General features: G+C 39.4%; 1 protein-coding gene across 1 annotated transcript in view; it reads left to right on the forward strand.

The window, feature by feature from the left end:
• The window catches only part of ODAD2 (outer dynein arm docking complex subunit 2), a 178,108-nt gene that overhangs the window by 48,549 nt on the left and 108,412 nt on the right, over positions 1 to 21,147 (forward strand). The window contains exons 11-16 of the mRNA XM_068562910.1: positions 899 to 1,045; positions 1,438 to 1,647; positions 4,880 to 5,122; positions 5,455 to 5,565; positions 8,133 to 8,287; positions 9,297 to 9,539. Coding sequence (XP_068419011.1) covers positions 899 to 1,045; positions 1,438 to 1,647; positions 4,880 to 5,122; positions 5,455 to 5,565; positions 8,133 to 8,287; positions 9,297 to 9,539 — 1,109 coding nt within the window. The remainder of the gene's footprint in view (positions 1 to 898; positions 1,046 to 1,437; positions 1,648 to 4,879; positions 5,123 to 5,454; positions 5,566 to 8,132; positions 8,288 to 9,296; positions 9,540 to 21,147) is intronic.

Below are 21,147 nucleotides of genomic sequence, written 5' to 3' on the forward strand. Positions count from 1 at the left end.
GAACTATTTTGGGGACTCTTATTTACCAGCCACTCTCAATAGCAGTAGAAGTAATATGTACTATGCTGTGTTCTTCAAAGATTTTCAAAGGGTTAATGATCAGTGGACATTGCTTAAGAATTCCTGCAATGAATTCTGATTTAATTTCCTGGCAGGCCTGATTCACCGATCAATTGTTAAAAATTTTTGAATCTCTTGGATTTTTTTAAAAGGCAATTCCCCACTACTCTTCACTTGTGGTGATTAGCTAAACAGACGCTGATTTGCGTGTTGGTGGGCCAGTGTTTCGTTCATGACAGTGAAACTGTCTTTCTTCTCCTTCAGTCCACCCATCGGTCGGTCCCCGGGTTTAATGGAACTACCTTCTCTTTCTCAGCCCCACGGCCTCACTCCACTTACTGTCGGTCCCAGTGTGGACGGCTGTGCTGCTTCCCACGTGGCTTTGCTTTCCCCAGGTTTCCTCTGTCCCAGACTGTTCTGTGTACGTGTGTAAGAATAATTGTCAGACACGGTTTGCATTGCAGAGTACACAGTTCAGGGACTGCCTGTTACCTCCACATAAAACTCACGTTCCTCGGACCATCTCTCAAGGCTCACCCCCTGGCTCTATTTAATATCGTAATACCACCTAATGTCGCAGCTGTTTAAAGCAGACAGACCACCTTTACATGGTGACTCTCGACTGGAGCAATATTTTATGACGCCCTGCACGGCTTTCTTGTGCTTCAGCTCTGCATGATTCATTTAACAAATTATAATCCACTCAGGGAATTTAAAAGAATTGAACATGCTGTGTATGGGGACACATACTTCCTGGTTCATGGATTCATCACCCTTTAGCAAATTTCTATGGGAGTGTGAGCTTATTTAACCTTCCTGTGGCCTTGCGTCTTTGCAGGGAGGAAATCAGACGGCTACAGTGATTGCATTGTGTTCAATGAAGGACTTCAACTTAGCGCAAGAGACCTGCCAGTTGGCGATCAGGGATGTTGGAGGCCTTGAAGTTTTAATAAATTTACTTGAGACAGATGAAGTCAAATGTAAGGTGAGTGGCTGGATCACAGTGGATGAGGAGCCTCGTTCACGCCTTCACCTGCTTCTCTTCTTAGTGCTGCGCGTCTGCCCTTCCTGCCGCTTGTTTCTTGTCTATTATTACTGACAACCCGCTTCTGCTATTAGCTGCTCTTGTCAACTCTCTGCTTTTCTTCCTTCTCTTTTGGCTCTTTTCCATTAGCATGTGCTTCTTAAATGATGAACGTTTGTTTACTTAATTGAAGGACAATGCGGGGGGAATATGTATAACACCTGGGAATAGAAACTGTTCCCTTAAAAAACTTAATTGGGGAAGGATTTTAGGTAGGCTTGGAATTTTTTAAAAATATAGCACTGGTTATGCATTAAGCACCCATTCATCTATAACTTTTTCTTCTCGTTTAGATTGGTTCATTAAAAATCCTGAAGGAAATCAGCCATAATCCTCAAATCAGACATAATATTGTTGACCTTGGGGGCTTGCCCGTCATGGTTAATATTCTTGACTCTCCACATAAGAGCCTGAAATGTTTGGCAGCTGAGACAATTGCGAACGTCGCCAAGTTTAGGAGAGCCTGGCGGGCGGTGAGACGCCACGGGGGCATCACCAAACTGGTGAGTAAGTGCCACTCATGGCGGCGGGCACGCCGCTGTCCTTCCCGGCCCCTCCCGGACATCAAATAACCACCGGGCGTGCTCTGGGAATCTTCTTTCTGTGTAACGTGTCCTTGAAAATTATTTTTGTGTATTTACATTGGCAAGTAGCCAAAAAACATGGTCAACCTCATTTTTCAAAGAAATACAAATTTAAACAAATAGAAGTAATTTTTACGTTTCCCATAGGTAGGGATACATTCGTGTGTGTGGGCAGAGTCGGTAAGAGGGTGGCGACTTACTTCACTCGGTCCGAAACTATCACAACATGGTTAATCAACTGTACTCCAGTATAAAATAAAAAGTTAAAAACGAAAAAAAGAGAGGGTGGTGAGACCCTCTGCAGTGGAACACCGTCTGGTAGCCCATGTCCTCTGCTGTGGTGACCTCACTATGAGGAAGTGTCCTCCACGGAGGCAGTCAGAGCTGCAGGCACTTACTCATCTCATTGCTACTTACAGGAGTGACAGCTGAAAACAGCATGTTTTACAGTATGAGGTTAGTAAAATAATATGCGTCATATCCATAAGAAGCATCCACTGTCAGCTGTCAGTATTGTGTTTTGGAAGTTTATACAGTAACATGGAATGTTTAATATTCTATAAAATCATAACAGGATTAAAAACCGATGACACCCGTGATCCCAACTTTTAAAGCCCAGAGCTAACAAGTATAGAAAAATCACTTGAAATGAATACACAAAATTGTTCATCAGAGGTTTTCTCTGAAATGACTACCAAATTTCCTTCCTACTTTTCTACATTTGCCAGTTTCTTGTGTATTACTTTTATATTCAGAAAAAATGATTATTTCAGTAACTATCGCTGACAGAAAAAAGTAGGCTCAGTGCCCCTGCCACAGCAGGAGGGATCTTTATGAAGTGCAGTATGGAAGTGCATTTGTATCCTCACTGGATCTTGAGTCGCTGCCACGGCTTTTATCACGCTGGATTGTCCCCACTTGCCTACTTTAAGTTCCTGAAGATGAGAGACGTGTCTTATTCATCTTAGTGTCACCCTCAGCACCTTGCCCAGAACCTCACACGTATAAACAGTTAATAACTATCTATCAAATTAATATGGATTTAATGTGAATAAGTACACAGTGAAACATGTTCAGAAATTTACTGAAAGAGATTCTGTGTGTTCACTTTATCCACCTGTAATCTGTAGAGCACTATACCTTATAATCATTTGCCTCAAAAACAAGGGGACATATGGCTGGATAGATGGATGAATAGATAGTTAGCTATGTGATAAAACAGACGTGGAAGAATGTTAATTAGAGAATCCAGGTTGGTGGGTATGTGGATGTTGCTGTATTCTTTCAGCCTTTGTATGTGTTTGAACATTTTCATAATAAAACGTTGGGGGGAAAAGGTCGTCATTACTGGGATTATCATTGTCCTGCCTAAATAATGAGATCGTATGGTAGGCTGACGTGGCTGTCCGCTGAAACTACTCCCATAAGAATGAAAGACAGAGCACTGGCGTATGTTTTTATGGACATCTTACGTGTCAAGTTTAGGGGCCTGGAGTTTGGACAGTTACAGTCATCTAATCAAAATAATGACATACATTTTAATTTAATTTTAAATAATAGCAAAATTAGCAAAATTGTAAATCAACTATACTTCAATGAAAAATTTAAAAATTTAAATGAATTAGTTAATTAACTAGGATAGGGAGAAAATTTTTTTAAATAATTTTTTTTTTTTTTTAAAAGAGAGGCTGGGGCTTCCTTGGTGGCGCAGTGGTTGAGAATCTGCCTGCCAATGCAGGGGACACGGGTTCGAGCCCTGGTCTGGGAAGATCCCACATGCCGCGGAGCAACTAGGCCCGTGAGCCACAACTACTGAGCCTGCGCGTCTGGAGCTTGTGCTCCGCAACAAGAGAGGCCGCGACAGTGAGAGGCCCGCGCACGGCAATGAAGAGTGGCCCCCGCTTGCCGCAACTAGAGAAAGCCCTCGCACAGAAACGAAGGCTCAACACAGCCATAAATAAATAAATGAATAAATAAATAAATGAATGAATGAATGAATGAATGAGAGGCTGGAGAGAGGAGATGTCACCTTTCTTGAGTCTTGAAAGGTGAGCAGGTATCTGTCAGGCAGACACATCAGGCAAAAGCGTTTAAAGAAGATGAAGCCATGTTGGTAAAGGCCCAGAGCTGGGAAACAGCACTGAATGTTTGGAAACTAAGTGGTGTAACGTGGCCAGACCTTGGGTGAGGTGGGCTGAATCGTGAGAGACGAAGGTTGAGGACTGTGGGCATCACACTGTCTTGTCCAAGAGCTACGGAGTTTGGACTTTGTACAGATAATGAGGGAGTAACTAGTACGTAGGCAGGTACTTTCAGACTGTCTTCCCTGTGTTCAAGCCCATTGTCTTGCTGTCCTGGGTCCGGTGGTGACCTGGAAGCCGTGTAAATCGTCCTCACCCCGTCCTTGGGCCACAGCTAACTAGACCATGAGTGTCCTCCTGCTGCAAATCCGTGTCCTCTCTGCAGGAGTTTGGAGTTCGGAATCTGTGACTCAGTCCGGGCTCCTGCCTTCTAAACGGTGGCCGTGGTTAAGTGGGCAGTATCCATGGGATCTGGTCTCCGGTTATGCATGGGATTAAGACAGCTCTGGGAAGGCTGGCTTCACTTCCTCCCCGGCCACCCTGCTGGATGCGTGTAAACTGCCTCTCCCTCAGGGGCTTCAGTGACTTTGGTTACTGCAGAGAAGAGAAAGGATACCGGCTGCTGTGCGTTTGGTTTAGTTGGTTTCGGGAGTGCAGGGGGAGGGCCACGTCCTCCAAAGAGGCCTCGTGGTTTTAAGAGCGTTCAGGCCATTCAGCTCTCACCGGAAAGTTCTCCTGGCTCTAGGGAGCCTCCTTTTCTGAGATAACCAGGGATGAGGGTGAGCTTTACAAATCTTACTAATGTCAACGTTAGAGCTGTATTAAGAAAATACTCTCGCGGGGGGATTAAATCCCTTGTGGGAAGGAAATGTAAAAGCTGCCAAATCTGGAGGAAGGTGTTTCGAAGGTTCTGTTTGTTTCTTTGACTGCTGTGTGGCACGAAAGTTAATTTCTTCAAGGATTCGTACTTCTGAGGGAGGGGAGCTTGGTGGCAACCCTGCAGCGACTGCGGGCTGGGTTAAGTCTTGTCTCGAAGATTCCCGCTTATGCTGTATCGATCTGTTCTCTAGGTCGCTCTGCTTGACTGCAGGCAGCCCTCCGCGGAGCCTGCCCAGCCGGGCCTGTACGAGGCCCGCGATGGGGAGGTGGCCCGCTGCGGGGCGCTGGCGCTGTGGAGCTGCAGCAAGAGCTACGCGAACAAGGAAGCCATTCGGCGAGCTGGGGGCATCCCTTTGTTGGCTCGGTTACTGAAGACTTCCCATGAAGACATGCTAATCCCGGTCGTGGCGACATTGCAGGAATGTGCCTCAGAGGTATGCAGGCCAGCTCTGCTTCCCTGGCTCTCATTCGCCTCGACTTTCTTTAGCGGAAACATAACTTCTAAGGTTAATTTTTTTTAAGAAGTCACCCTTCTATTTGAAAGAGAAGATCAAACTAATGGAAAATTAATTACATTGATACCTGGACGATATGTTTTTGAAAATGTTGACTAAATTCCCTTATTGTTATAACGGTGTGTTAAACTTGGACTGTGGTGTTTATTTACTAAGGAAGTTTGTTCAGTGTGGTTATTAATAAATGTGAATAGACACTTATATTTATGCATATTTATGCAATATATAACTACTAAAGTTTACTTTCCTAGGAAAACTACCGAGCCGCAATCAAAGCGGAAAGGATAATTGAAAATCTGGTAAAGAACCTAAGTAGTGAAAACAAACAGCTGCAGGAGCATTGCGCCATGGCCATCTGCCAGGTACGGGGGCTCCTCTGCGTGCCGTTCAAGGTGCTGTTTCGTGAGGTCCCATTCTCTGGGGATGGGACTCAGGAATCTGCATTTTTAACAAGAACCCCTAGGGATTTTCGTGCACCCATAGGTCTGAGAACCACTGTCCTGTGGTAATGGCAGATGCCTTTAAATGTCAGAGAGAAATCTGCTCCTGCATCAGCCTGTCTGATTACTTACAATTCTGTAAGACACTTAACATGTCTCTGTCTGCTAAAATGATGTACTTTGGTGTAAAATAGCCAGATATGTACATGGTGCCTCTATATCGCCTTTCATATATCCTGTTCAAACACAGTGGTCTCGGGAAATATACCTCCCACCAAGACAAGATAGATGCCATGAGTGTGTGTGTCGTGTGCGTATTCCTGTTTTATCTTTTTATTAATTTGCTTATTTTCATCTTCATTAATTTTCTGTGGGTTACAAGTTTCACAGTATACAAAAAAAAAATAGAGTAGAACGGTAAAGGGGGAAGAAAAGATGGCTGTGACAGATTCATACTTGGCTGGCTACGGGCAGCACCAGCTTCTGCCTAATTAGAGTAGATCTCCTAGAAGAATGCATCTCAAAATGTGAAAAGTGAGAGAATGTGCCAGAAAGATGGAGTCAGAGAGGGCTTCGGGTCAGTCAGCAGAGGGTCGCATGAGTTCTCTGGGGCGGCCATCACACTGGGTGTCCTGAACGACAGCAATCTGTTTCTTCACAGTTCTGGGAGCTGGAAGTCTGAGATCAGGTGTCAGCAGGTTTGGTTCCTTCTGAGGAATCTCTCCTTGGCTTGTAGATGGATGTCTTCATGTTCCCCTGTCATCCTCCCTCTGTCTTCACATGGTCCTTCCTCTGTGCCCTAATACCCTCTTCTTAGAAGGACACCAGGCGTTCTGGATTCGAGCCCACCGCAGTGATCTCATTTAACCGTAACTACCTCTGTCACATTCTGACGCACAGGGGTGCGGACCTCAGCGTCTGAGTTTTGAGGGACACAGCTCACTCATAACAGGGATACGCAATAGTCTTTTTTATTTTTAATTTTTATATAATTTTAACGGTTACTTTTCCACTTACAGTTACTACAAAATATTGGCTGTCTTCCCCGTGTTGTACATACATCCCCAAAGCCTGTCTCACACCCAGTAGTCTGTACCTCCCACTCCCCCACCCCCTGGTGCCCCTCCCCTCTCTCCCCACTGTAACCACTAGTTTGTTCTCTGTATCTGTGAGTCTGCTTCTTTTATGTTATATTCACTAGTTTGCTGTAGTTTTCAGATTCCACATGTAAGCAATAGCATACAGTATTTATCTTTCTCTGACTTATTTCACTCAGTACAATGCCCTCCAAGTCCATGCATGTGCTGCAGATGGCAGAATTGTGTTCTTTCTTATGGCTGAGTAGTATTCCATTATGTATTATATATGCATGTGCCACTTCTTCTATATCTATTCATCTGTTGATGGACACTTAGGTTGTTTCCATTTCTTGGCAATTATAAATAGTACTGCTGTGAACATTGGGGTGCACGTATCTTTTTGAATTAGTATTTTTATTTTTTTTGGATATATGCCCAGGAGTGGAAATGCTGGGTCACATGGTAGTTCTCTTTTTAGTTTATTGAGAAACCTCCGTACCGTTTTCCACAGTGGCTGCACCAATTTACATTCCCACCAACACTGTACAAGAGTTCCCTTTGACTTGTATATACGCCTCATATGAGTATATTTTAAGGGTCAGTTAGAAATAGTGATTCATTCTTTAAAGTTGCAGTTGAGCCAGAACTGAAAGTCACTAATAGGAGGTAAACATGGCAGGTGCTGTGTGATGCACTGTGATGAGAATTTCTTGGAGGGGCCTCATGGGTGATGCATGGTACGCAGTTCATGGCCTTAGAGAACAACTGTACACTTAGAATAATATCAAACCTATGCTAAACTTGTCATCTTTTGGCTCTATAAACTGGGAAGGATCATCTGTTGGGAACATCTATGCAGCCTGTATTTATTTCAAAGGTTGACACACGCATGTGGATAAACATGTTTGAATAACATATCAGTTGCTGTTGATATAACCCACTGCTCTGGGCATAGAAACTCTGTTGGGGAAATTCCGCACTTCTTAGACTTTGGGGGTCATTAAAGATCTGGCTGAATCGCCATCACTCAATTATCTTCTCTACTATGTTTTCCCAAGGCTCCGGGTTACATCACTGCAGAAACCCTCCATCCATGCATGTGGTATTCTAGGTTCCTTACCAGCCTCTGCGTCTGTCTTGGGAGAAGCCCAGGCTACCCCAGAACTGGCTTGGGAGGATTGCCAAGTATGTAGAAACCTCTAGACATTGCCAAAACCACGTAAAGGAAGAGCGACACTGTCAGATAGCTGCCAGTATAGACAAGAATTATATTTCACTTGAAGTCTCCTTCAGAAAATGATACTCTCTGAAAAGAAGTTTCATAGCTACTAGAATGGCAGCCTCTTTAGCAGTCACTGAAAGCTTGATGCGCCTTGATCACTGACAGCGTCTGATTTGGCTTCTGTGTAGTGTGCAGAAGATGAGGAAACCCGCGACCTGGTTAGGCTGCGTGGAGGACTCAGACCCCTGGCTTCTCTCCTCAGTAACACTGACAACAAGGAACGGTTGGCCGCTGTCACAGGGGCAATATGGAAATGTTCCATCAGCAAAGAGAATGTGACCAAGTAAGAGAAGGCATTCAGTGTTCCGTATTAAAATATGGCCCTCAAAACACATTCTTCTATTTTAATGCTATTTTAATAAAGAGTTGATTCTAGTGCTACTCCTGTAGTTTCCAAAGCTGTACATTCTGGGCTAAGTTGGCAGAATTAAGGGATTCTTCCCATCCCACCATCCGACAATGGTTTTTGTGCCTCAGTAGGAGAAAGGGGGTGCTGACAGAAGCTCCCTGTGCCAATGGACTGTTTTGCATGTGGGCAGCCTTGTAAATGAGAAGTATCCCTGATATTTCCTGCAGAGACCTATCAAGGTGAGGGAATGAATTTCCCACAGAATCTTTAGAAATGGAAGTGGTTTTATTCTTTTTCTAAAGATAAATGAGTCAGCTAAATGCCAACTAACCAGGTTAGTCTTCAAGTGCAGTCATTTTCAAATACGATTTCATTGAATTTTAAAGTATTTGTAAACTTTATGACCATTTGATTGATTTTAATCTTTGAATTTATCTTTTTTTTATATTTTTAGAGTTTACACACTCTATGATGGGTGTTCTGGGGCAACTCTTTCCCGTTTCAGGGTGATGACTTTCTTTAACAAGAAATTCACATGTTCTGTTTAACACACAAAAAGGTTTATTTTGCTTTGTTCGTGTAAAATCATTCCTGTAACCTGAGGGAAAACCCTTAGCACAGTGGGATTGTCGACGCTCAGATTTGGAAGCAGTTGTAGTGTCTTCGGGGCTGTACAGCGTAGCACTTAAGGGCACAGAAGGTCGGGTGTGGATGTTGACGTCACTGTTTACCAAGCTTCAGATTAGCCTTTTGACAACGGGGTTGTAACAGCATCCATGTCACAGGGTGGCTGTAAAGATGGAATGAGCATACGGTCGGCAGTTAGTAAATTTTAGCTATCAGTATTATCACTAACATTATTATCAGCTAACTTCATACCAAAAATAATACTGTTCGCCTCTTTCCGTCCCTTCCCACCCTCTTTTGCTTGTGGTGAACTTAGATTTCGGGAATACAAAGCCATTGAAGCCTTGGTGGGACTTTTAACTGACCAGCCGGAGGAAGTGCTTGTGAACGCAGTTGGTGCGTTGGGAGAGTGTTGCCAAGAGCCTGAGGGCAGAGTCACCGTCCGCAAACGCGGTGGCATCCAGCCACTCGTGGACCTCCTCGTGGGAACAAACCGAGCTCTACTTGTCAATGTCACAAAAGCGGTCGGTGCTTGCGCAGTGGAGCCCGAGAGCATGATGTAAGCAGCCCTGAAAGCTGAAAGCTTTTATTTGGGAGAGCTAGGGGGACACTGGGAGTACGGAATGGTGTCATCTCTTAGAACTGGTGTGCACAAGAGACGGAAGAGTGAAATGTGCCCACATGTAAATAACACAGGGTGACCAAATCATGAATTACAGAGCCACATTGTTCCCTTGGATGAGCTGGAGGGTACTGATTAAAATAGCCCAGTGATCAATCAAAACAGTGGGGGAATTATCATTAGGGGAATCATCTATATTTTGTAGATATTGATAACAATAATATAATAATACAACTGACAGAGAAGGGTGGACGAGTAGGTGTGCAAATTTTATCTTGCAATGAATAAATCAATAGATAGTATTTAAAACATAATTTTATCCATCCATCCATCCATCCATCCATCCATCCATCCATCCACTTATCTATCTCTTTTTTAAAAAATATTTATCCATTTATTTTGGCTGCGCTGGGTCTTAGTTGTGGCACACGGGATCTCTGTTGCAGCGTGTGAGATTTTTAGTTGCAGCACACGGGCTTCTTAGTTGCAGCATGCATGAGGGATCTAGTTCCCTGACCAGGGATCGAACCTGGGTCCCCTGTGTTGGGAGCGTGGAGTCTTACCCACTGGACCACCAGGGAAGTCCCATTTATCGATCTCTCTTACCTATCCATATCCATACATCCTTTTATCTAGCTGTAGGCATAAAGAGATATCTGGAATAATTTATATTAGCTGTTAACAATTATTATTTCTGGATGGTAGGATTTGGGATATTTTCTACTTTCTTTTTTATATTTTCTATACAATTTGTATGATGAATCTATATCATCTTTAAAAAAATTAGAGTTCTTGTTTAGTACCTTGCACGATATCATTTTATTCTGAACAGTAGTGTATAATGGTTAAGAGTGTAGATTCTGGAACCATTGCCTGGAATTCCAGTCTCACCACTTACCAACTATGTTTCCTTCAGCAAATCATTAAACTACTTGGTGCCTTGGCTACCAAATATATAAAATGGGGACAGTCATGGTACCAATCTCACTGGATTGTTGTAATGATTGAGTGAATTAATATATGTAAAATGCTTGATACATGATAGTGCTAGGTAAATGTTGGCTAGTATCATTCACATAGCGATAGCTTTAATGAATAACAATTTAAACCAATAATACATAAATACAAAAAAAAGTCAGAGGGTCCAGTATCTGTACTCATCTGTAGATGAGTCCCTTCATTCTGCGTTTCTCTCTTTTTAAAAATAATTAATTAATTAATTAATTTTTGGCTGTGTTGGGTCTTTGTTGCTGCGCACGGGCTTTCTCTAGTTGCGGCGGGCAGGGGCTACTCTTCATTGCGGTGCGTGGGCTTCTCATTGCGGTGGCTTCTCTTGTTGCGGGACACAGGCTCTAGGCACACGGGCTTCAGTGGTTGTGGCACATGGGCTCAGTAGTTGTGGCGCGTGGGCTCAGTAGTTGTGGCTCATGAGCTCTAGAGCGCAGGCTCAGTAGTTGTGGCGCACGGGCCTAGTTGCTCCGCGGCATGTGGGATCTTCCCAGACCAGGGCTTGAACCCATGTCCCCTGCATTGGCAGGCGGATTCTTAACCACTGCACCAGCAGGGAAGTCCCCTTTGTTTCTCTTATATCAAATTAATCATGTTATTTAACTTGCTATAAATCGAGAACAAGAAGACCCTAAATGGGGTCCTCTCAGCTGCAGTCGAGGAGCTTTGAGGGTGTGGCATAAGCATGTCAATAGGCGATTATAATACAGGCCTTTGTGCATCATGCTAAGTTTGAATTTTGCTTTAAAGTCAATTGAAGGTTTTTAAAGGGTTTTAAGCATAACCTGAAACAGAGAAGCTTGTTTAGGAGATCACTGCCGGCCAGAGGTGAAGGTGGTTTAAACTAAGCCTGTGGAATATGTTATCCTAAAGAACAAAAAAAAAATGACAGAGTAAAGAGAAGTAAAGGGAGAGAATGGATAAGACCAGGTGAGTGGATGAACACGGGTTGTACAGAAGAGGGGGGAGTCATGAGTGATATTTAGCTTTCTGACTTGGGTAACTAGATGGATAATTGTACCACTTGCTGTTATAGGGAATGTAGCTGGAGGACTGGTGTAAGGCAGAATGAACTTCACTAGGGGAGAAACAAAGTCAATTTGTTCATCATGATGTATTCATTGCCTAACCCAGTCCCAGGCTCAGGGTAGGCGCTCAGCAAACATTTATTGCACACTAAATGAATGATGAGTTCAGTTACGTTGGGCCCACATTGAGGTTCTTCTGGGACATCTCCGTAGTGATGGCAACTAGTCAATTGGATATTCATTCACGTCTAAAGCTTAGGATAGAATGTGGGCTGGGCATATAACATTCTGAGTATTTGGTAACTTAAGTGATGAATATATGTGAGATTGTGAGCAAGAGAAAGAAAGGGAAAAGAGAAGGACAAAAACAGAATCCTACTGCATCCAATCTTTTAAGGAGAATGAATGGACCAGAGAAGAGGTGCCTATAAAGAAATGCAGACGGAACAGCCAGAGTTGTGAGGGAAGCCAGAAGAGTGAGTTACTGAAGAAACAAAGGGAAGAGAGTGTTTAAGGAGAGAAAGTGATCAAAAGTGTCAAACTCTATGACAAAGCCTCATAAGATAAAGACTAAACTGTTCTTTCTTGTGTAACACGGAGGTTGATGAATCCTTTTGTACTTGTGAATATGGTTTTCGCACAGATGGTTTTAGAAAAGTCAGTTAGAAAACAGTGTTTTGAGGTTGGTAAGAATCCAAACGGCATTACATTTGGCATCATATATCAGACATGGCTATTATTGCTAGATCCGCAGGATTTGTTGAGTCTTCAAGCTTTAAGTTAAATGGTAAGGAAATGAGAAATAACTTTGCCTTGTGTAAGTCTTAAATAATTCATAGGTTAGGAACTTGTTTTAATGATGAGCAGTTTTTTGTTTTAATGATATGTCTGTGGCTATGGCTAAAACTTAGGTTGCACGTGAGGATGAACGTACGTACTCAGAGCAGAGTTTTATTAACTCTGTGCGCTAGTATGCACAGTTTTCTTCCCGTATCTCTTTCTCAGTAAGAATAAGAAACATCGTAATAATAACAGTTTGGCTCCTGAGTCAAAAATGATTTTTAAGACAACAATGATTTCATAAAACTCGACTGACTTTTCTCAGTACATCAGACTACTGCTTTTAAAGACTCAGTATAAACAGTTTCCTATTAATTACACCCTTCCTGAGGAACTAACGTGGAGCAACAGGTATCCCAACGTAGTAGGTTCATGAAAAAGTAGATTTATTCATGCTGAATTTTCTTTTCTTGTTGACTTTTTAACGTCTATTTGATACGTACAGAATTCACCTGGAGGTAGTTTGGCCTTCAAGTATATAAAAATCACATCAACATTGCAAAAAACAGTTAACGCTTGTGTTTTGAGGAGTGTAACTTTCTCATAAAATACTATAAAATTTCAAACAACTAAAAAGTATTGATGCTGAAAACTTCAATATCTAAAATTTCTTTTCCACACCTCAGGATCTTTACTTTCTTTTAAAATTTTTTTTAATTTTTTATTTTTTAATTGAAGTATAGTTGATTTACAATGTTGTGTTAGTTTTGGGTGTACAGCAAAGTGATTCATATATGTGTATTCTTTTTCAGATTCTTTTCCCATATAGGTTATTACAAAACATTGAGTATAGTTCCCTGTGCTATACAGTAGTTCCTTGCTGATGATCTATTTTATATATAGTATTGTGTATATGTTAATCCCAAACTCCTAATTTATCCCTCCCCTTCTTTCCCCTTTGGTAACCATAAGTTTATTTTCTATGTCTGTGAGACTGTTTCTGTTTTGTAAATATAAGTTCATTTGTATCATTTTTTTTAGATTCCACATATAAGCAATATCATATGGTATTTGTCTTTCTCTGTCTGACTTAACTTCACTCAGTATGACAATGTCTGGGTCCATCCATGTTGCCGCAAATGGCATTATTTCATTCTTTTTTATGGCTGAGTAGCATTCCATCGTATACAAGTACCACATCTTCTTTATCTATTCATCCATTGATGGATATTTAGGTTGCTTCCATGTCCTGGCTATTGTAAATAGTGCTACTTTGAACATAGGGGTGCATGTATCTTTTCGAATTAGAGTTTTCTCTGGGTGTATACCCAGGACTGGGATTGCTGGATCATATGCCAGCTCTATTTTTAGTTTTTTAAGGAACCTCCATCCTGTTCTCCACAGTGGCTGCACCAATTTACATTCCCACCAACTTAACTTTTATTTTGAAATAGCGTAAGACTTACAGAAAAGTTGCAAAAGTGTAGAGTGCACGGTACAGAGAGTTCCCATATACCCTTCACCCAGCTTCCCTTAACATCCTACATAACCATAGTGAAATTATAGAAACTTCATTTGTTGAAGTCTAGTTTTTTTAATTTGAAGATTGTTGTATGTGGATTTCGTGCATTTTTGTTCAGTTCATTCCTAAGTATTTAATCTTCCTCGTTGGTGGTATAAATGGTTTTTTACTGCCACTATGTGCTTCAGTTGATTGTCTCTATGAACACTATTGAATTTTGTGTATTAATTCTCTATGCTGCTACCTAATGGAATTCTCTTATTGTTTGAGTTCACTTTATTGTTGATTCTCTAGCGCAATTGTTGACATACTATAGCACATGGGCCAAATCCTGTTTTTGTAAATGAAGTTTTATTGGAACATACTCACACTCATTCATTTATATATTGTCTTTGGTGGCTTTTATGTTACAATGGCAGAGTTGATAGTTGCTACAGAGACCAAATAACCCACAAAGACATACTTACTACCTGGCCCTTTACAAAAAAATTGCTGAACTCTGCTCCAGGATATTCCCAAGAAAGTTTTATTTCTTCTTTATAAATTCTTATTCTTTAGATTGATTTCTCTTGTATAATTTCATTAGCTAATTCCCTACTGCAGTGTTGAATAGTAATGGAGATAGCTTCTTTGCCTTGTTCCTGATTTTAGTAGAAATGCCTCTAGTGGTGTTCTATTATGTAAAATAATGTCTTGAGCACTAAAGTATATATATTTTATCATATTTTTAAAAATCTCTCAATTTCTATTTTTAAAGAGTGTTTTCAAAATCAGAAATAGGTATTGAATTTTGTCAAATCCCTCTTTAAGCATTTATGGAGATTATGCTCTGTATACTCCATTATGATTTTTCCCTTATATCTATCAATATGTTGAATAATATTAATGGGTTTCCAAACACTGGACCCACCTTGCATTCTGGGAACAAGTTTCACTTGGTCATGATGTACTATTTTCTTAATGTGGTGTAGGATTCTGTTTGCTAATCTTATTTAGTATTTTTGTAATGATATCCTTGAATTATATTGGTCTGTAGTTTTCTTTTCCTTCCTTTCTTTTTTTTTTTTTTAACAACTATCTTTATCAAATTTAGGTATCAATGTTATACCTGCTTCACGAAAGGAATTAGGAAGTTTTCTTTCATTTCAATACTCTGGAATAATTTATTGAGCAATGGGACCATCTAGGCTTTAAAGTTTTGATAGAATTATACTGTGCAGTCATCTGGGCCTACTCTGTGTGTGTGTGTTCTGTTAGCTCTTTACTGGTTTTCTCTAGTTCTTCTATGAAATCTAATCTATTTATGCATTCTACTCTAATGGGGTCAATTTTGGCAATGTGCATTTCTTTATAAAATGATCAATTTCATTTAGATCATCAAATGTATTTAAATAATGATCTGCAAAACAATGTCTTATGATTTTTAAATTTTGTCTCGTTTCAATGGTTGTTTTCCACTTGTCATTTTATATTTGTGTATGTGAGCTTTCTCCTGTTTTTTCCATGATCAAGTTATCTAGTATAGTTTCTCTATTTTGATTTTTTTCTGAGAAAATTTTATTAATTAGATATACTGTTCTTTTATTCTCTACCTCATAAATTTCTTTTATATTTATTCCATGTTGCCTTTTCTGGGTTTATTTTGTAACTATTTTTCTAATTGTTTTGAACTGAGAAGATATTTATTTTTATTCTTTTTTTTTCTTTCTTTTTTTGGCTGTGCCATGCAGCTTGTGGGATCCTAATTCCCCAACCAAGGATCGAACCTGGGCCCCCTGCAGTGGAAGCGTAGAGTCCTAACCACTGGACTGCCTGGGAATTCCCTCTTTTTTTAATAATAAAAATATTTTGTCCTATGAGTTTTTCTTTGACACTTCTTTAAATGTCCCTTGTACATTCTGATACGTAGTGATTTCATTATCATTATTTTTAAGAAGTACTTTAATTTCAGTTTATATTTTCCCTTTAGGCCGGATGTTGTTTAATAGAATTTTTTTTTTAATTCCACAAAGAGGAACCTTTTCATTTTTTGTTTTTGTTAGATATTTCTTACTATGTTGCAGTTTACTCAGTGTTTTATTTCCACTTTTTATGGAACTTACTGGTGTTTTCTTTATGACTCAATATAAGATGAATTTTTACAAAGCATCTATAGGTGCTTGGGGTGAAGATGTGTCCTCTTTCAATAGAGTGTAGAGTTTGATGTATATATATATGTATTTTTTTTAATAAATTTCTTTCTTTCTTTTTTTGGCTGTGTTGGGTCTTCGTTGCTGCACGTGGGCTTTCTCTAGTTGTGGCGAGCGAGGGCTACTCTTCATTGCAGTGCGTGGCCTTCTCATTGCAGTGGCTTCTCTTGTTGTGGAGCACAGGCTCTAGGAGTGAGGGCTCCAGTAGTTGTGGCACGTGGGCTCAGTAGTTGTGGCTCGTGGGCTCTAGATCACAGGCTCAGTAGTTGTGGCACGTGGGCTTAGTTGCTCCGCGACATGTGGGATCTTCCTGGACCAGGGCTTGAACCCGTGTCCCCTGTACTGGCAGGTGGATTCTTAACCACTGCGCCACCAGGGAAGTCCTGATGTATATTCTTAAGATCTATTTTATTAAGTTATGTAAGCCTTCTATCTCTACTTACTATTTTTCATGCATTTGACCTGTCTCATACTGAAAATGGTGTATTAAAATTATTAGTGTGCTTCTACCTATGTCTTCTTACAACTCATGTAGTTTTTGCTTCTTAAAGGCAGGCACTATATATATATATATATATTTTTTTTTTAATTAATTAATTAATTTATTTATTTTTGGCTGTGTTGGGTCTTCGTTTCTGTGCGAGGGCTTTCTCTAGTTGCGGCAAGCGGGGGCCACTCTTCATCGCGGTGCGCGGGCCTCTCACTATCGCAGCCTCTCTTGTGGCGGAGCACAGGCTCCAGACGCGCAGGCTCAGCAATTGTGGCTCACGGGCCTAGTCGCTTCGCGGCATGTGGGATCTTCCTAGACCAGGGCTCGAACCCGTGTCCCCTGCATTAGCAGGCAGATTCTCAACCACTGCGCCACCAGGGAAGCCCCAAAGGCAGGCACTATATTATTTGGTGCATAAATGTTTTAATCATTGTGAATTGTGGATTTTAATTTTTCAAGAGCTCTTTTTTGTCATGTTTAATGAGTTTTGGCTTGATATTTCTACTTTGATATAAGGATCTTTACCCCTGCTTTCATATTTTTTCCATTTTCCTGGAGTATCTTGGTCTACCTTTTATTTTTAGTCTTTGTTGAACCACTTTCTTTTAGGTGTGCCCTTTCATACAGTATATAGATGGGTCTTGCTTTGTATGCCAAGCTAAAAATATTTTTAATAAGTGAGCTAAACCCATTCACACTCATTGATGTTTGGTCTCAACAATGTCATAATATTTTATAATTATTCATATTCTTTTATATTTGCTCTTCTCTGTAAGATTTGTAATCTTTGCTCTTTAATATTTTTTTGTTGTTATTTAGAAAAGTTTGCATTTTTGTTTCATTCTAGTCAGTGTCTTTGTACCTGTACATTTTTCTAATGCTTGCTTTCTCCTTTCTGTTATGTAGTTATTTGCTATTTAGTTTCTCAGTTTTTGCTGGTATCTTTTAACTCCCACCCATCATCTCTATAGTAATCAATGGGCTTATTTCATTTTTCTCTTTCCCTCTTCCTTATCCTCTCCACTTTAAAGTGCATTGTTTCTACTTTGTCATAACATGTAACATTTGAACATTATTATTCTACCCTTGACCCTGCCCCTGTTTTAATCTTAGACCAACAAACGTATATACACATATACTTATTATCAGTTTTTGCTGCAGTTTTACAGTCATAGTTTAATTTTTGGAGCTCATCCCCTAGTAGAATCTTCAAAAAGGGCTCATGGGTACAGAATTCCCTAAGTTTTTAGATGTTTAAAGTACCTTTCTCTTTTTCAGCTTTATATAGGTATAACTGACACATTTAAACATTATGTATGTTTAAGGTGAATGACATGGTGTTCTGATATAAGTATACTTTGTGGGATGATTACAGCCACCAAGCTAATTAACCTCATCTCACAAAGATACTTTTTTTTTTGGTGTATGGCAAGAACACTTAAAATCTGCTCTGTTAGCAAATTTCAAGTATACAATACATTATTATTAATACAGTTACCATGCTGGGCACTAGGTCTCTAAAGCTTATCCATCTTATAACTGAAACTTCGTACCCTTTGACCAGCATCTCCCCATCTCCTCCACTGCCAGCCCTTTCACCATTCGAATCACTGTTTCTCTAAGTTCAACTGTTTTAGACTCTACATGTAAGTGATTTCACGCAATATTTGACTTTCTGTGTCTGGCTTATTTCATTTAGCATGATGTCTTTCAAGTTCACCCATGTTACAAATGGCAGGATTTCTTTCTGTTTTAAGGCTGAATAATATTTCCTTGTGTAAGTATACCACAACTTCTTTATCCATTCATCTGTCAATGGACACTTAGGTTGTTTTCATATCTTGGCTATTGTAAATAATTCTATAATAAACGTAAGAGCACAGATATCTTTTCTAGCTACTGAATTCATTTCCTTTGGATATATACCCATAAAAATGGGATTGCTAGATCAAATGATAGTTATATTTTCAATTTTTTGAGGAACCTCCATACTGTTTTCCATAATGACTGTACCAATTTACATTCCAACAGTGTGCAAGGATTTCCTTTTCTCCACTTCTTGCCAATATTTTTTATCTCTTGTCTTTTCAATAACAGCCTTTCCAATGAGGAGTGAGGCAATATCTCACTGTAGTTTTGATTTGGATTTCCCTGATGATTTGTGCTGTTGAGCATTTTTTCACATACCTGTTGGCCATTTGCATGTCTTCTTTGGAGAAATGTCTGTTCAGTTCCTTTGCCCATTTTTAAATTGAGTTATTTATTTATTTATTTTGCCATTGAGTTGTATGAATTCCTTATGTATTTTGAATATTAACTTTGTATCAAATGTATGGCTTGCATATATTTTCTCCTGTTCCATAGATTGCCTTTTCATTTTGTTGATTGTTTCTTTTGCTGTGCAGAAGCACACGTTTGTATCTAGTGAAGCTATTTTCCTATAAATACTCAGAGGACAGCTTTGCTAGATATAAAATTCTTGGTTCCCACTTTCTTTCTTGAATTAAAAAAATTCTGCTCCATTGTTGTCTTACTTCATACCTTTTTTGGGAAAATTCTGATGTTAGTTGAATTCATGTTTCTTTGTGAGTTATTTGATCTTTTCGTTTGGAGGGCATGAGAATTTTTACTTTACCTTTATAATCTAATACTTTTACTAGGTTTATCTTAGAGGTGATTGCTAACCATTTGGTTAACCTGAAATATAGTTAATACAGGAAAATCAGGATAAATGCTTTTCTTTTACTTTTGAAAAAGTTAAATTTCAGATATATGAGTTGTCAGGAACCCTAGCAAATGCCAATAGTGATAATAAGGGCTGTTTTTCAGACTTTTTAGGAACTTGTAGAGCCTCATGATTTATTTCAGTCTCTACTGTGCCTTTAATACAAAATTCCTGGCATACATGATTCAAAACATGCTAAAATTCTAATGTCCTAAGTTTTTCATTACTTCAGAATAACCTTAAACCTAAAGGTCAGCTTTCAAATACAAGTGCCTGACTACAAAAGAGTTAAATTTCATGTTCTTTAGAAAATAATCAAGAAAAAATGTTTCTGTTAATATTCTGTAAATGCCCAAGATTCTAAGAAGTTTTACATGACAGTTTACCTAAATAATATACTAATTTCCTACAATTTATCCTGTAAAATATTTTCCTTCCACACACTGTAAAACAAATATTTGCTGAACTGATTGTTACATAGTCCAGTGTTATGTGATCATGTAATGAAAGACTCTTTTATAAAACATATACACAAGGATAGAATTAAAACTTACCATGGAATCTGTAACTCTAAATTTCCTGTCTTCTGTGGTTTAAACATAATTATGTTGCATTTACATAGTTGTTTTTTTTTTTTACGTTGGGTTTATTTGTTCTTTTTAAAAAGGGGGAAAAAAGAAATAAAGCTATGCTTGTTTGCATACAGAAGAGATTTAATCTCTTTGTGGCTGCCCAGAAATTTCATTTACCACAAAACCAGTCCTTGTGACATTTTAGGGTTTATGCAAGATATAAAATAGAATATATGTTTTATATGTTTGTATCAATAAGAACATTCTTCCTTCCTTTTACATTTTTTTGTTATTTGTTTTTCATCTGTATACTTTTAAAAGCATATGGATTTAACTGAGATACTGAAATGCCAAATGAAAATTAATTATGTGAATAATTGAATCTTCTGAATCTTAGTTTTCTCATTTTAAAACAAGCTCTGGGGATGTTTAATTAGAGGATTATGTGGATTTTATTTATCCACATTATATATCTCATCCATCCAGTTGTGATGTGTGCTTAGTTCCATAGCTGAATAAGTTGGCTTTTCAGTACTATTTCCTGTGTGTGAGAGTATGTGTGTGTGTTTATAATAATGTTAAAACACATTTTTAAAACTTTTAATTTGTGAAATATAATATACATAAAGGAAAGTGCATGATGTAAACGTACACATTAGTAAATTCTTGAAAAGGGAGGACTCATGTACCTGCCACCCAAGCCAAGAAGCAGAATACCATCATCACCCTACAAACACCCGGGCTGCCTGTCCTATCACGGCCCCCCAGTGCCCACCGCCCTGCAGTCTGGGGAGAGCCCCTCTCTTACCTTTTATGGTAATTCACATCTTACTCTGTTTTCATCATTTTATATTGGAGAATGCCTCCCTAAATAGTTTTATTTCTATTTGGAAACAAATGGAAGCATATAATATGTGTTGGTTTTTGTCTGAATTTTTTTGTTCAAAATTATAGGTTATTTTAACACTTAATTGCTCAGTTTGATGCGTTTTAACAATTGTATACACTCATATAACCACCAGCCAAAAGAAGATATAAAACATGTCCTTCACCCAAGAAAGTGCACTCACGCTATTTTCCAGTCAATCCCCACTCCCACCCCAAGCAACCACTTTCTGATTTCCATCACTATAGATTAGTTTTGCCCTGTTTTGGGATTGGAATTTCTGAGTCATAGGGTAGAAGTTTAACTTTATTAGAAACATCCAAATAGTATACAAAAGTGGTTGTA

The sequence above is a fragment of the Eschrichtius robustus genome, chromosome 1 (genome assembly GCF_028021215.1).
Source record: "Eschrichtius robustus isolate mEscRob2 chromosome 1, mEscRob2.pri, whole genome shotgun sequence".
Taxonomy (NCBI): Eukaryota; Metazoa; Chordata; class Mammalia; order Artiodactyla; family Eschrichtiidae; genus Eschrichtius; species Eschrichtius robustus.